General features: G+C 33.0%; 1 protein-coding gene across 2 annotated transcripts; it reads right to left on the bottom strand.

The window, feature by feature from the left end:
* Window positions 1-440: 440 nt before the first annotated feature.
* LOC148617755 (ubiquinone biosynthesis protein COQ9, mitochondrial-like) lies at window positions 441-14,965 on the bottom strand. 2 transcript variants are annotated; one of them, XM_088585300.1, is made up of 8 exons: window positions 14,868-14,965; window positions 7,707-7,901; window positions 6,705-6,843; window positions 5,131-5,215; window positions 4,335-4,439; window positions 1,984-2,139; window positions 1,638-1,691; window positions 441-582 (listed from the first exon to the last, which is right to left on the bottom strand). In XM_088585300.1, the coding sequence occupies exons 1-8, from the start codon at window positions 14,917-14,919 to the stop codon at window positions 550-552; spliced, it is 819 nt and encodes a 272-aa protein (XP_088441426.1). In that variant the 5' UTR covers window positions 14,920-14,965; the 3' UTR covers window positions 441-549. The 2 variants fall into 2 exon arrangements, with proteins under 2 accessions (XP_088441426.1, XP_088441424.1); XM_088585298.1 differs by lacking the exons at window positions 441-582; window positions 1,638-1,691; window positions 1,984-2,139; ... (2 more) ...; window positions 6,705-6,843; window positions 7,707-7,901 and adding an exon at window positions 9,991-11,946 and having other exon boundaries at window positions 14,868-14,944.
* Window positions 14,966-15,127: the final 162 nt, after the last annotated feature.

Raw genomic sequence — 15,127 nt, 5'->3', positions numbered from 1 at the left:
GATAAGAGTTACGACTTGTTGCCTTGGGAGGCAGAGAGACTACATTTGTTGACTTGTGAGTCAGGATTTACTATCAGGGGCTGTTGCTTCTGTGAGGTAGCACATTGAAAATCTAATTTAAAGTGTATTCAATTGATCAAAAGTTCTCATCCAAAAATGTGTGAAACACCTGCCATAGGACATAACCAAAATCAATCATCATGGGCTATATACCACTGCAAATTAGAATGGGGAGCACTCATAGGCTTTGGGCAGTAATTATGAATGTGTTACTAAACCTCATTTAAAATTTCATCAAAATCCATTGAGTTGTTTAAGAGGAGATGATTACATGTCTAAAAATCCTTCAATATCTTCTTCAGTAAGATATTTTACCAAAAAGAGGGGTATACCATAAACATTTCTTCAAAAGGCTGGCATATTAAAGTGCAGCAAGAATGTTACAGTTCACTTTTAATACTTTTGACAATGAAGTATCAATAACAACTACACTATAGAAATAGCCAAGGTCACATACAATATACAGTAACATGTTGGACATGCATCAAATCATCTAGAGTTCATTCTACATACATTCTTTGCCTATAAAAGTAAAAAAATAGAAAAACAATTATGATAAACCAAAAATATCTTGGTTTCCATTTTAGACATTTTTCAGGCAAGTTTTGAAATTGTGATTCTGCAACCTCAAATATCAATTCTACGCATACAATACTGTTAATATGAAATTTTTATGATATGTTATATTCATGATACCTCTCACTTGCAAATTTTGCATCATGGTTATTTCCACTGATATTTTATAAACCAAAACACAGCAATGTAATGTAAATTACCTCAAGCATACTTTCCATGTTAACAGTAATGTAATTAAAAGTCCTATATCCACAATTTAATGCAGATATTCTGAAATAGAACTTTTTCTCATTGGCCTAAAGTAGTTGACAATTTTTTCATATACTGAAATTTATACTCATGATAGATATCTTATTATCTTTTAGGGGTGTAACGATTCCACTTTGTCAAAATCAACTAAACATCACCATTCTTGGCTGATGATCCAATTTGTATCTTTACAGATAGATTTCTATTTAAGGAGAAAGACGTAGGGTAAGGGACATAATTCTTGAAATCAGTGATATGTTTGTATCATATTCAATTTCACCAAAGCCCATCAAGCTTTCATTTGAGACAGAATGAAATCAGTCCAAGTTACTTTGATGCTTACATAAGATTGATTTACACTGCTGAATACAAACATTCGAATGATTTGAGAGTTTTGTCCCTTACCCTAGGTCTACCTCCTCAATTTCAACAAATTATAAAAAAATGTCTCATTGTTATTACCAAATCGATATTGACCAACCTTTATTCCTTACAGTTGCAGCAAATCAGCATTGTTTTCACTGCAGATTAAACAATTTTCAGATAGAAAAAACAAATTCCAGCCGGTCATCTCTATGTTTTTGACATCTGGTTTAACTAACTAGGAAATCTGAATGGAATTGCAAAAATGGTTACAGTATCCATTTTTGGGTTGTAACTGAAAAGATTGTGATGCACCAATGCATCAGTAGATCTTTACTCCCTTATTTTCTGTGTTTGCAAACTTTTTTTAATATAAGTGTAATTCTTACCATTATGGTTAATCCTTGCAAACCTTCAGCTAAAACTGTGCCAGACTGCTGAGCCTATAATTAAGGTGAAAGAATAAAATACAGATGAGTGGAAATTTTCATCAAAATTTACCACTTTTAAGCAGGAGCATTTTATTGTTCTTGGGTTATGTGGTTCAGTCAAAAAATGAATTTAAAGTACCAATGCTCAAATTAAATTGATGAATTCAAAATATTAAGGAATTGCAACAAATATAAGTTCACAATAATAATTTTTAGAAAGGAATTAATAGTGTATTTCTTCAACTCATAATGCATTAAGTTTTGAAAGATTTCTACAAAATAAATACAGATCATATGTAATTACATTTCTAGCAAACTTTCCGAGACTGACAAGATCTTCCAGTCTCCTGTCTAGAAACTCCCATGTATTTTCGTGTCCTTCTGAGTTGTCCTGTAACATGTAGATTTCTGTGGACTTATATACACCAGCTAAAGATGCTCTCTTGGTGTACCAATTAAACTGAAATATTAAGGAGCAGTCTTTATTAAAATCAGACAGAACGTGATTCATGTATGTAAAAAAACCACCGATTTGAATTTTATTTCTTGTTCAGAAACAGTTACTGATCACATAACAAGCCCCAGTTTTTCATATGGACATTGCGCTTTTGAGATAAAAATCATGTGGATTATACATGAAATTGGCACATTGCAAGAGTTATCGTTCTTGATTTTGTTTGATTAGGTTGGTTTAAGTGGGAGATAAATGTATGATTTTCTCAAAAGTGCAGACCTGAATACCGAAACAATTATTGTTATGTGAAAATATAGCATATGTGGACTGAAAATGCATCGTTTGTTTGGTGGATTTTCCTACACCATGAATCACTTTACCATTTGCAGTGTCTAAATTTTATATGGACTGGTACTTATATGGGAGATGAATGTATGAGTTTCTAAATAATATAGATCTGACAATAAGATTAAGACAACATCTTGCCTGCAGGAAACTATTTTTGCCCTAAACACAGTAAAACCAGTCTAAATAGAACCCTGAGTAAACAAGAAACCTGTCCGATCCAAACATCTAAGTTCATTGCATTTTGAACACTGTTCCAACTTGTCTGGTTTACACCTGTATTCAGAGTTATATTTTCAATGAGCATGCACACTATGGTTTATGTTATTGTTAATTCTTTCACCTAAAACTAGATATAAATTATGGAATATTAGAGATTGAAATGTGAGTTTTAAACTGCAGCATCATCAAGGAAAATTTTTGTATTTTATAGAGTGAAAACTTTCTAAATCAAATCTGGAGAAACCAAAAACCAGTCATACACTTTCAGACACTTTCTGTTCATACTGTATTAGAATCAATGTATCATAAACCTCTTAACTGAAGAAACAGTCCAAAATGAGTTCTGTTATGACAGATTTCACTGTACAAAGTTATAGCCCATAACAATTATATGAGGACTACTGTATATTGAATGATTTATTCCATGGTAGTTGGGGAATATTGTCTCAAGCAGTATTTAATATTGCATGGGCTACAGAAACAGTGGATTCCTGTAAATCACATACCCTATATGTCAGAAATTACAGGAATATGGAATTAATTGAAACATAAACCTAAACAATCTGCAGGTAGGCATATCATCCCATTCTAACACATAATTCTGTCTCTGAGCCAACCAATCCTTACTCTATCTCCACTCTGACACATTATTCAGACTCTGAGCCAACCAATCCTTACTCTATCTCCACTCTGACACATAATTCTGACTCTGAGCCAACCAATCCTTACTCTATCTTCACTCTGACACATAATTCTGACTCTGAGCCAACCAATCATTACTGCATCTCCACTCTGATACATTATTCTGACTCTGACACATTCTTCTAACTCTGAACCAACCAATCATTACTGTATCTCCACTCTGACACATTATTCTGACTCTGAGCCAACCAATCCTTACTCTATCTCCACTCTGACACATTATTCTGACTCTGAGCCAACCAATCCTTACTCTATCTCCACTCTGACACATTATTCTGACTCTGAGCCAACCAGTCCTTACTCTATCTCCACTCTGACACATTATTCTGACTCTGAGCCAACCAATCCTTACTCTATCTCCACTCTGACACATAATTCTGACTCTGAGCCAACCAATCCTTACTCTATCTCCACTCTGACACATTATTCTGACTCAGAGCCAACCAATCCCTACTCCATCTCCACTCTGACACATAATTCTGACTCTGAGCCAACCAATCCTTACTCTGTCTCCTATATGCCTCATGCTTGGCAAAGAAATAGTGACTACTAATTTTATCTCTTTTCTATAACTTAGCCAGGGATAAAATCTATGATCTTCAACACTCGAGGTGTTGCATAGATAGGTTCAAGTGCTGTAAAAATTGAGACAAAATACTATCACCTGGATATATCAGGAAGTATAACACTTTCTTCATGTTAATCATATTAATTCTAATATGGTGTGCTTCAAAGCTGTTTATACCACAGCCAAGTTAAAACTGTGAAAAACAAATGACAAACTTCATAGTCAAATACCATGAACTTGTTATTTGTGTCAATATTTTACTCCTCATATTGTTCAGGGTAAAAAATGCAATATAATTGGCCAACCTGTAGTAAAACAATGATAAAAAATGGGTTTCTGTGATTTCTTTCTTTAATAAGCTTACATCTATAGACTTGTCGCCAGCATAGTACCAAATATCATCCATCAACATGCCAAGGTTTGTCCATGATTCTATTGCATTCTGTGGCATTGTCTGTATAGCCATAGCCTAAAATAATCAAAAAAGAATTGTCAAGCAAATAGATCACTATGAATTTTATTTCATCAAATACTTTCACATAATCATCACCATCTCATAAGTTATGATTGATAAGAATCTCAAATTTGAAAAATTAATATTTCTAAAAAGTAATATAGCATGCTTGTGATGATAAAATTTTCGTATAATTTCTGCTAAATTTTTACATCCCTTAATTGGTGTAAACTATGTGTCCTTTCTCTATTCTGCAGACCTTTAAATGACTCATTGGAATCCTATTTAGTTTTGCATTATGACAGCACATATTATTTGAACATTTAGATGAAAGGTGATTAAAGAAGGCAAACCATACACCACATTTCTTGTCAAACTAACATTTCTACACTCTCCATAATCAAATTATCAATTTTCAGAGCTCAGTAAGTCTAACACATTCAATTAGAAGATCTAACTATTTGCCATTAAGCACTGTAAGATTCTGAATTTCTTCTATGAAAATTGTCTGAAACTCCAAAATTATGAAATGGAGGCAACTGCTCACAGGAATTTATGGTAATCCATGCAGAAATAAATGTAATACTCTTCGAACATATACCCTCAATTATGTAAATTTTCAAAAAAATTTTTATTCAATATTAATTGACACTTTTAAAATCTTTTTTATACTATGGATAAACAAAAGACTAGTTAGAATACAAACCTGAGGCCATTTATCCATATATGGTATGATCATTCTTAGTCTTGACTCCACTGAATCTCTTATAAATGTTCCAGTCTTTGGTTTTCTGAAACACATGTTGTATTCTTTACATTAAATCAAATAATTGAATTTTTATTGCAAATCTGATTTCACAGATGTAGTAATTTTAAGTATTGCAAATTTTCATTCTAATAAAATTGTTTGTTTGTTGGGGTTTAACGTCCGAGCAGCAATATTTCAGCTATATTCAGACGGTATTCTAATAAAACATGCTATTGATAATATGAGTACAGATTATGTAGTTAAATGAATACATGTATTTAAATTTTGACCAAGTTAAGTGAAACAACCAACTTTTGGGCTGTTTATGAACAAGTATAAGCTGTCCCAAAGTTGGTTGTGCAAGCATGGCTCGGTCAAAAATAAAAACAGTCCTTTAATTCAATTCAAGTGAAAATTAAGATTTTTTTGTCATAGCCTTATACAGCTTGGAAATAGTTGAATAGCAGATTGCAGACCAATTGACTATAACCTAACTACATCTGATCTCATATTTAAGTCTAGAGAGAATTTTAGAATTTCAAATGTTGTTGTTATGACTGCTGCCTACCTACATCACACAGTTATAAACTAGAAATACTGTGATCACAGCAAGAATATCCCTGCTTCAAATAGAATTAAATGTTTAAAAAATGTAAAAAACCCTGTAGAACCCTGAAGTTGGATTATCTCCCTTTACAGTCCAAGCCAATTTATATATTTGTTCATGCACATTTACATAGAATTTATTACCTTCCTATTACATTTCACAAATTTCATTTCTCAGTTAAGGAGGAGTTGCACTTACAAAAAACAGGGACAGACAGACAGGCAGATAGACGACCTGGCAGAAAAGACTGGGTGAATCCTACTGTCCAATCCAAAAAGTTTACAGGGAGAATAAAAACAAAGCGATCAGAGATACTGTTTCATGAGTCAGTAGGACCAATTGGGAAATTATCAACAGTACAAGACAATTGGTGCATTTAAGATCAAAAGAAAAACCTTTATATTTCCAGATTTTTAAGATATGTAATATACACTGACAGCATGATCAATAGTTTAATAGATGGCTATTCTACATTGCTGCCATGTTGACTTTCATAGACCTGTATTTAATAAGGTTTTTCAAATTGATGACTAAATTATCCTATGAAAGTCAAAATCTAAGAGAAATCTTTTCATTTGGAGTCTCTTAAAGGAATATATGGCTTAATAAACATGAAGTTGCACACATACAGGAAGATGAAATCAGACAGCACCACAAAAAAGCTTACAACATATCCCCTTCTATATTAAGCCACACATCAAATTTCAGTTCAATCCATCTATAGGGAGCCTAGATAATTGCAATTAAATTCAGACAGAGAGACGGAATGATGAATAGACAGATAATGTATACTATACAGGTACAAAACCATAACTAAATTGAATTAGTTGCCACAAAAAGCAGGAGAAATGACTAATTTGTTTATCATTTTGAGGGAAGTGCATGTTTAATGTATTTTGTATGACATCAAACAAATGTTACTAACTGTTCTACATTTTCTGTTTGTTTCTTCATCTGTTCTACAAGTTGTTCATTGCACAGTCTGTAAAAGAAGAAAACCAATTCTGCCCCTCCCCTTGGGAACATGCCATGGGCAACTCCAGGCAACTCTACTTGTTCAGCACCTGTAACATAGGTAAATGATGGTGTGTTTGGTTATTCTTCCAGATAAGATTATCAAGCCATTAGGTACACAAAGTAGGTAGTCCTAAGCATGACATCAGACAGACGGATGGAGTCGAGTGGCTACATTAGTCATGCTTTCACCATCGGTGACACATTTGAAACCACATGATTTTCAGTGATTTCATACAGTTTAGAAAAACAATTTCTTTTTCAAATCAAACACTTCCTGATATGTATTCTAATTTACATTTCATTAGTTTTCCACTGTTAATGATTTGAAAACGAGTTTCCTTTAATCATACTTTAAGGTAAATATGCTTATTTGAAATAGTGCAGATTATCTCCCCCTTTTACGACCATTAAAAAAGTTCTACATTACTAACATCTATTGATATTTGTCTTTTCTTATTTTTAAAATTTATATGAAATTTAAGGAAGTAGACCTAGGGTAAGGGACACAACTTCCAAAACACTAGAGAATTGTATTCAGCATTTTACATCAATCTCATGTTAGCATCAAAGTAACTTGGACTGATTTCATTCTGTTTCAAATGAAAGCTTGAAAAAGACTTTAGTGAAATTGAATGTGATACAAACATATCACTGATTTCATGAGTTATTAAACTGACATTTTTGTGGGAGATTCTAAATTTTTCTTTTTTAATGGGAGTCTCCCCTTAATATGGGGGTTAACTGTATCACAGTATGTGTAATCACTAACTTGGGAAAGAATATATAGTGATATAATCAATGTTTCAGTCTTAGACCAAGAAAAAAATATATGTTTAAGGTTACATGTACATTGCATGAAAAAAGGGTAGGCAAGGTTAAACAGTTTTTACTCTGACCTCATCAGACTTACCTGCACTTAAGGCTTTACTGGTCCAGCCATGTTGGTGTACATATGGAAGTGAGGCTCTGAGAATTTTTTCTTTTGTCTGACATTCTGCATCCTCATTGAAGGACTGGTCTTCTGCTGTGCCATTGGTGGATGATTCATTTGTCGTAGAACAGTGTCTAACTACATTGTATGTCAGGGACTGATGTCTTTTCAATACTGAAAAAATAAAATTTTATCCCTGTACTAGGACATTGATAGGCTTTACCTGATATAACTAACCATTTTCTCATGAAACACCATGTGCTAACACACATTCATTTCAAATAATCAAGAGATTTAGGTCTCATGTTGACTTTTGGGAATTAGAAAAACCCTTGAAATATTTTCTAGGGTTCATGACTGAGAAATGCATTTTCAAATGACTAGCTGTAAATTTACTGAACAGTAGAATATATTGTTTTGTCTTTGTGCATGCAATGTACACATATTTATCCCTGATTTATCAACTTTACCAACATCATGTACAATGTATACGTAGACATGTGACAACATTTAAAACGAAATATGGCACCAAAGTCAAAATTGTAAAATTTCAAAGAAACAACTTTTGAAATCTTGTATTTTCAGAACCTGTAGAGTTCTACCAAAGGTAGATCCATAAATTTGAATTAAAACAATTTGACTTTCTCAAATTTGTTACAAGATCAAAATGATGCCATAGAAAAAACGTTATTTTGACATCACCTCAGTTTGGCCCTCTGAGTGTAAAATAGACATTTTTGGACTAATATTGGGGATAAATTCATTATGTACATGTACATTCAAATCCGTACCAAGATATACACAAGTAACTTGTAATAAAGATATGAAAATGTAGAGTGTTTATTGTATATGTAATTGATACCCTTATTATTGATATGAAACTCGACACACTTTTTGCCAATGCGAGTCATAAACTCTGCATTTGACGATGACATTGATTGATTGGAAGTGGTTTTTCCTTCTTGTGGCAGAAATTTCATGCATTTAAGGGTGAGAAGTATCGATAAATGAAAAAAAAAACCTATTTTGTACTTTTCCAACAAGCTAAGACCATTTTTATTATGTCAAAGGCCCGCAGAAAGCCGTGTCAACCCACTAGCACACCATTTTTTGACAATGAACCAACCTGACCTCACTCCATCTTCTATATGCTGCACACTTGGAATAGAAGCAGTGACTACCAATTTTAAAGTCATTGGTGTGACTGAGCGGGAAATCAAACTAACATCTCAGACTTGAGGCCAGCATGCTACCAACTGACCACCTTGGTAGCTCCATTCACTTTAAGCAGAGTAGGAAACTCACCCAATTTCTAGCCAGTCCTGAATACAATTTTTCAATATATTTATTATATGGCTATATATATTTTTGCTCAAACTAGCCAGCCCTGCCTAAAAATAGCCAGTCTCGGGCTGGTGGGCAGGCTACTATTTCTAACTCAGCTTTAAGGTTTATGTTGTATTATTTGACTCATCCTATCAATAACATGTGTCTTTTTTTTGTATTTTGGATCTTTAATACATGTAATATAAAAAAAAAATTATCAGCATGCATTTTTCAATTGTTTTGTAAATCATCTGTTTGTATTCTTTATCATACACATGTTCTACATTCCTATATTTTTTGTACAATTTTAAAGTGTCACAGAGCAACAATCTGTTGTTCACTTGTATTGTGTAATATCCTGTCTATCAAAATTGGATTTTTGTGCATGTAAATATTTAATTTTACAGTCATAAATCTGTAAGAAATCTTGTTGAAATTATTGTCCTGTTCAGTGAAAGTTCATGATTTTGCTACATTATTGGCTTCAAACTTACTGAAGCTTCCAGCAATAAAGACATTGTACATGATAGTGTTAAAAAATCTCTGCATCTCATTAATAGGCCAAAAAATAATATGCCTCTTTCCTGCTACCCTACTTACCCTATTTTTTGTGCCTTCACTAAACATTTTATGGCCATTTGAAGTCAAACACCATTTAAGTATAGATTGTTTCTCCATTAATTCAATGCAAATTATGTTTGAAAAATAAAATTATTTTCCTACCTACATGTACATTGCACCTATCTGGTTTTTTTTCTGGTAGCAGGAGATATGACTAATATTTTGTTGGCCTTATAATATATTTCCATAAATTAAAAGGGAAGTGGACAATGGTCTTGAACAATCACTGTAGCTTAGAAGTTCACTACATAAAGTAATATTATTATATTGTAGAACATATCAGCTACTTCCTTATTATAACAGAGGTGTTAAAAGATTAATTTTAATCCTTTATTTTTTCATACAAGTACATGTACACATGTATAAGAAAGAGAAGCAAAAAGTCATCATTGACTATCGAACTACTATCATTTCTTATTTCAATGTCCTTTTCTGCATGTCAATTATCTCATTGATTCTTGATAAAATACTGTCTATTACATCAAAAGTGTTGATAGCAGATTCCACAATTTGTATCTGTTGATTGACAGGTACTCTTGGCATGGTGACACCACCTACAGTCAAACCTAAATCTACATTATTCCCTTTTCCCCGCTTTTGCCCATCCTTCAAATCTTCTAAATCAAGCTGATAATGTCCTTTAGATAAATCAAGAGCAAGTCGAAGAGGTTCAAAAAAGTGTTTCTCAATGTCACCAACAAAGTCCCAAATTCTGGTGACATTTTCGCCCGGAGGGTCACGCAACAGAAGATATCGTAGAAAGTTCAATAATGCAATAACTCTGTCTGAAATTTGAAGAATGTCTTGTGTAGCACCTTCCTCTATTACAGCTACAATCTTGAGTAACTTATAAAGCTTTGCACCAACAAAGTTCTCATCTTCAACTTTGTTTTTCAGAACGTAATCTACTTGATCCTTCAGTAATTGGACTGTGTAACCTACTACCCCAGCATGTGGGCAAGTGTTGATGACCATTTCATACAACTTATACCTGCCTGGCAGAGAAAACATGTTGATAAAAATAGAATATAACTGAACACATTCTTGTCTTAGTTCTTTCACAGGATTCTGAATCATAATATCCAACATTGCATTTACAACTTGTTTGAATTTCTCATTGTCAAGGTCATATAAAGTCAAGGTCATAACAGGTATATTTCCCATGAGGCTTTGCAAAAGATACACTCCCTTAAATTTCACAAGTGAATGATCAGCTTTCAGTAAAAGCAACACAAATGGCAAGCAAGCTTGTAGCACATGTGGATGAGTGTGTACAAATGGAATGCTATCTATAGCTAAATGTTCATAGAATACCAAATAGGCTAAGCATGCGTAGCTGTACTTAGAGACAATTTCGCCTTCTTCTGGAGGCTCAAAGTCATTGCTTTTAGCATCTCTCAAATCAATTGTGTCTAAATCTTGATCTATTGGCTCCGTTTTCTTACTTTTCTTTTTCTTAGGACTGGATCCATTTTGAAGCAATTTGAACATATCAGGGCAAAGTTCAGTTATTTGTTCTACTAGTCTCTCGATGCAGACTCTACCATAAGTCTTCTCCCTCTCTTCCATACTTTTGGATCGAAAAACTAAATCCAAAAACATTAATGGATGATCAATCATAGACAGAAGTCTCTCTAACAAAATGTCAACTTGTTTTTGATTACTTTGCCAATCTGAATGAGAATTTTTCAAAGAAACTTCTGTAACAAATGGCTGAAGGAATTCTAGATAAGCCAAAATGACATCAGTTATCCGCCGTACATCTCTGTCCAATTCTAACAACTTTCTTTCATCTTTCTCAAGCTGATGATCAGCTGGATCAGGGAGTTCTAAGATATGGGCATGAATTGTTTCCAAGGCAACTTCAAGTGATTCAGTTCTCTTAGATGGCAACTTTAAAAGCACTATCTGCAAGAATTCTAATAGTGCTTTAAACTTTTCATCATCCTTGAATGTATCCATTTGTTCAAGGATAGCAATAACAATCTCTTTTGGGTTACCCCTTTTGACAATGTAACTCATACATCTCTGGCAAGCTTCAAAGAAAATAGGCGCATTTTCCAAGTTTTCAGCATTCAGATTGCATGCTAGTTCACCTGCCACTTCATAAAAAATAGATTCATCTGACAACTTCCTTTCCAAGATAAATGTTTTTAGACTTTGTGCATCTTTATACTTTAGGCTTTCTTTAATATTCTGGAGACTAGATTCTGCTTCCAAGTCATCCCCATACATATCCATATCAATTGAATCCATAGCTTGCTTTTTTATCCTGAAAAACAAAAAGAGAAATATTTGCTGGCTATTTACATTGACAAATCCATTTAACTACAGTTTCCAACAAAGCTTAATTAACTTTTTCATATAAAATATACCTGCATGCTTTCTTTAGAAAATCTCATTATTCATAACTATTTAAACTAAAATCTTGAACTTCCATATGACTAAACTGTAAGAGATGCCTGATTTTGGAAGCCAGCATAATTTTCTCTTTTTGTTTTTTTTTAATTTATCTAAACTATACCAATACATGTCTATCATGTCTATGCATAGAAAGTTATGTGAACAAAGTAACAATAACATGTAATCAGGGTTTTAGCTACGATTTTGAGGGCTTTAGTCACTTTTGCATAAAGCACAAACGATATATTATGGGCAGCAGAATTTTGTAAATAGTCAATAGTATCATAAACTAAAGACATAAACACTCTTAATATATATATATATTTTAAGTTAAAAGGCACAGACGTAACAATAAATACAATAAATGTTACAACAAAATAACTGTTATTTTCTATAAGAAAATGTGTGTTCATAATAAAATAAAATAGTTACTATTACAAAAATAGATTTTTTACATCACGACAAAGCTTTGATGCATTCAGTCTAAAAATAGCTACTATTTGACAAAAGCTTCTATTATGGCATGACCTGACACTCAACTCATAAGAGAAAATCCTCCTGTCAATTGCCAAACACCACACCTCAAAAGCCCTCTTCAACCTTAAAATTCTCAAATCAGAAAGGTGGAGACAGATCTTTAGAAGAGAATTGACTGATGAAACCTGAGTCTGTTCCTAAGAAAGTCTTTATCAGATTGTACCTACTAAATCCCCTCTCAGTCACTAGAAGATAACGCAGAAATTAGACAGATAGAAAGGAGCTTGGCTACATTGGCATAGTCAACTGTAGAATTTTGAACTCTGTAAGCGGTTGCTCCATGATGTCTTACTGCAGGGTGGTAATTTTTTAGTAACCTTTGACCCCAGATCATGCGTAGAATTGAAGAAGTTCGTAATCATTGCAATTTCATTTCAAGAAGAAAAGAGAATCATAAAACAAATATTTATCGTTGATTAATACTTCCTAACTGTCCACTATTCCGTTAAAATTAATTGACCAGTCACACATCGAAGACATTGTATATATAATGTGTGCATTTAAATTTCTAAAAAAAAGACAGCTATATATGTTGCGAGGTTCGTGAATGGTTTGTTTTTATATGGGAATAAATATCATTACATTGTAACACACTTTAGCATCAGCACAAAGGGTTTGATTTCAGAGCAATATTCCTAGGAAGTTTCTAACAGATTTGTAAATGGATATTCTCATCGAACAATTATATATTCATCAGACATGAATATTCAGTATTTATACTTTAAAATGAGTTTTTAACTTGAAACAGATATGCTTGTAATGAATAAAGTAGAATACACAAAGGTGATAATACATGTATTCCTGAATCGGGAATCATTTTTTGCACATACATGTACAATGGATACATAATTTTGAGACAAAGGCGCAGTTTAATTTTTATTAAAATTGAAGATTATCAAAATGCTTCAATTTATTTTACAATAACCATTGGAATGCTGTAGAGTGGGAAACATCATTGAAAATCAGCACTTTACACTTGTGGTTGTTATAGATGCTTTTACGGTTGTTGGGTGCTTTCAATGATACATGTATCCATGCATTTGGTACATGTATATATAAAGAGACAATTCATTGCAAATTTGGTCAATTTTATAGTAGAAATTTATGAGTAATGATCGAAATAATTAAATAATAATAGAAGGAGTGGTTTGAAAGGCTAAGAGAGTCAAGAAGTAAGTTTGAGAAACCAAGAAATTCCTGTTTTGAAGATTGTATAGTTTCAAGAAGTTTTTTGGGTAGTTGCAAGCTACTGGGTTATTCTGAAATTTTTAAATTTCTCTAGCTAGGGAATGGCTGCATTTCCTATAACAGGTGGGTTGCAATGATCAGTGGTCTTGCTTATAACTTAGTGTGTCTCTGAAGCTAGGTGTTCTGAGACTATGTGTTTTGGGAACAAGATTATTAAAGACTAGGTGTCTCCAAAAAGGTGTTCATGGATTATCTATGCTCCAGAACTTGGGTTTTCAGACAAAGTTGCATAAATGTTTGTTTCAAAATTGGTGTAGTAGTTCAGTTTATTGTTTGAAACAATCAAGTTTTAATGTGCATCATTATTATGAAGCACCTCAGATTTTGTGAAGGCAGATATGAATGGCTAGTGTATTTTGAAATACATTGTAGATCTAAAATAATGTTACAATTTCAGCCTGAAAGTTTTTAAAGTGTTTCAAGAGACATACTCAGTGGTGCTCTAAAAACTAACTTCTTATGGCACAGCGCTCTTACCTCAACCCAACATACATGTATCAATACCCAAATAAAAAAAATGTTGCTTGCAGTGTCAGAGGAAATTTTGACTAAGCCGAAGCTTGGGCATCAGACATAGAATTTTAAGCCCTCAGGACAGAGAATTGGAAGGCAAGGGGTCATTTGCCTCTTCTAGCAGAAAAAGAAATTCATATGGTTTGTTAACAAATGGCCCCTTCAAATTTAGAATATCTTTCCAAAAAATCCTTTAAGTGAAAATGGTCCATTCTATATATTTTCTTCCCAGCCACTGGGCCTCTACAATCGTCTCGTTGTAAAAACATATTTTTCATTCTGAAAGGGGGTCAAATTAAAAAGAATCTTCATCAACCAAATTCAAATTCTTTTCATGATCAAATGTTATAAAACAACCGGTTTCATAACTGGGGTTTTGACTGGCTGCAATGTAAAAAAAAAAGAACATTTTTATGACAATTATTGTTTTGTCTTTCTCAGTCAAAATATAGTCAAGTGATTACCTATAGTAATTACGGCATTTTTACTTACAAAATCCTTTAAAAACAGACCGAATAATTGATTGACAGTTCACACATGCCATTTTTTTTTTCAGAGTTATCCCCCTTACAAGAGCAATAATATACAAAGCTGATCAGGATCAAGGTATGATTTGTTTCCGGAATGTTATAAATTATAAATTCCGAATTCCAAATGCATATTCACCTATAACGGCTGATCCAATTCCACATAAACCATCTAGAAATTATGTACAAATGCCAGACACAGATATGATAAATACAGGTACTGGA

The sequence above is a fragment of the Perna viridis genome, chromosome 5 (assembly GCF_037379345.1).
Source record: "Perna viridis isolate PV_CMFRI_1.1 ecotype Kerala chromosome 5, ASM3737934v1, whole genome shotgun sequence".
Taxonomy (NCBI): Eukaryota; Metazoa; Mollusca; class Bivalvia; order Mytilida; family Mytilidae; genus Perna; species Perna viridis.
This window is presented reverse-complemented; position numbering and strand designations above follow the sequence as displayed.

Bases quoted from the DNA above. Each gene is read 5' to 3' on its own strand.
- LOC148617755 (XM_088585298.1), bottom strand. From the start codon at position 11,930: ATGGATTCAATTGATATGGATATGTATGGGGATGACTTGGAAGCAGAA.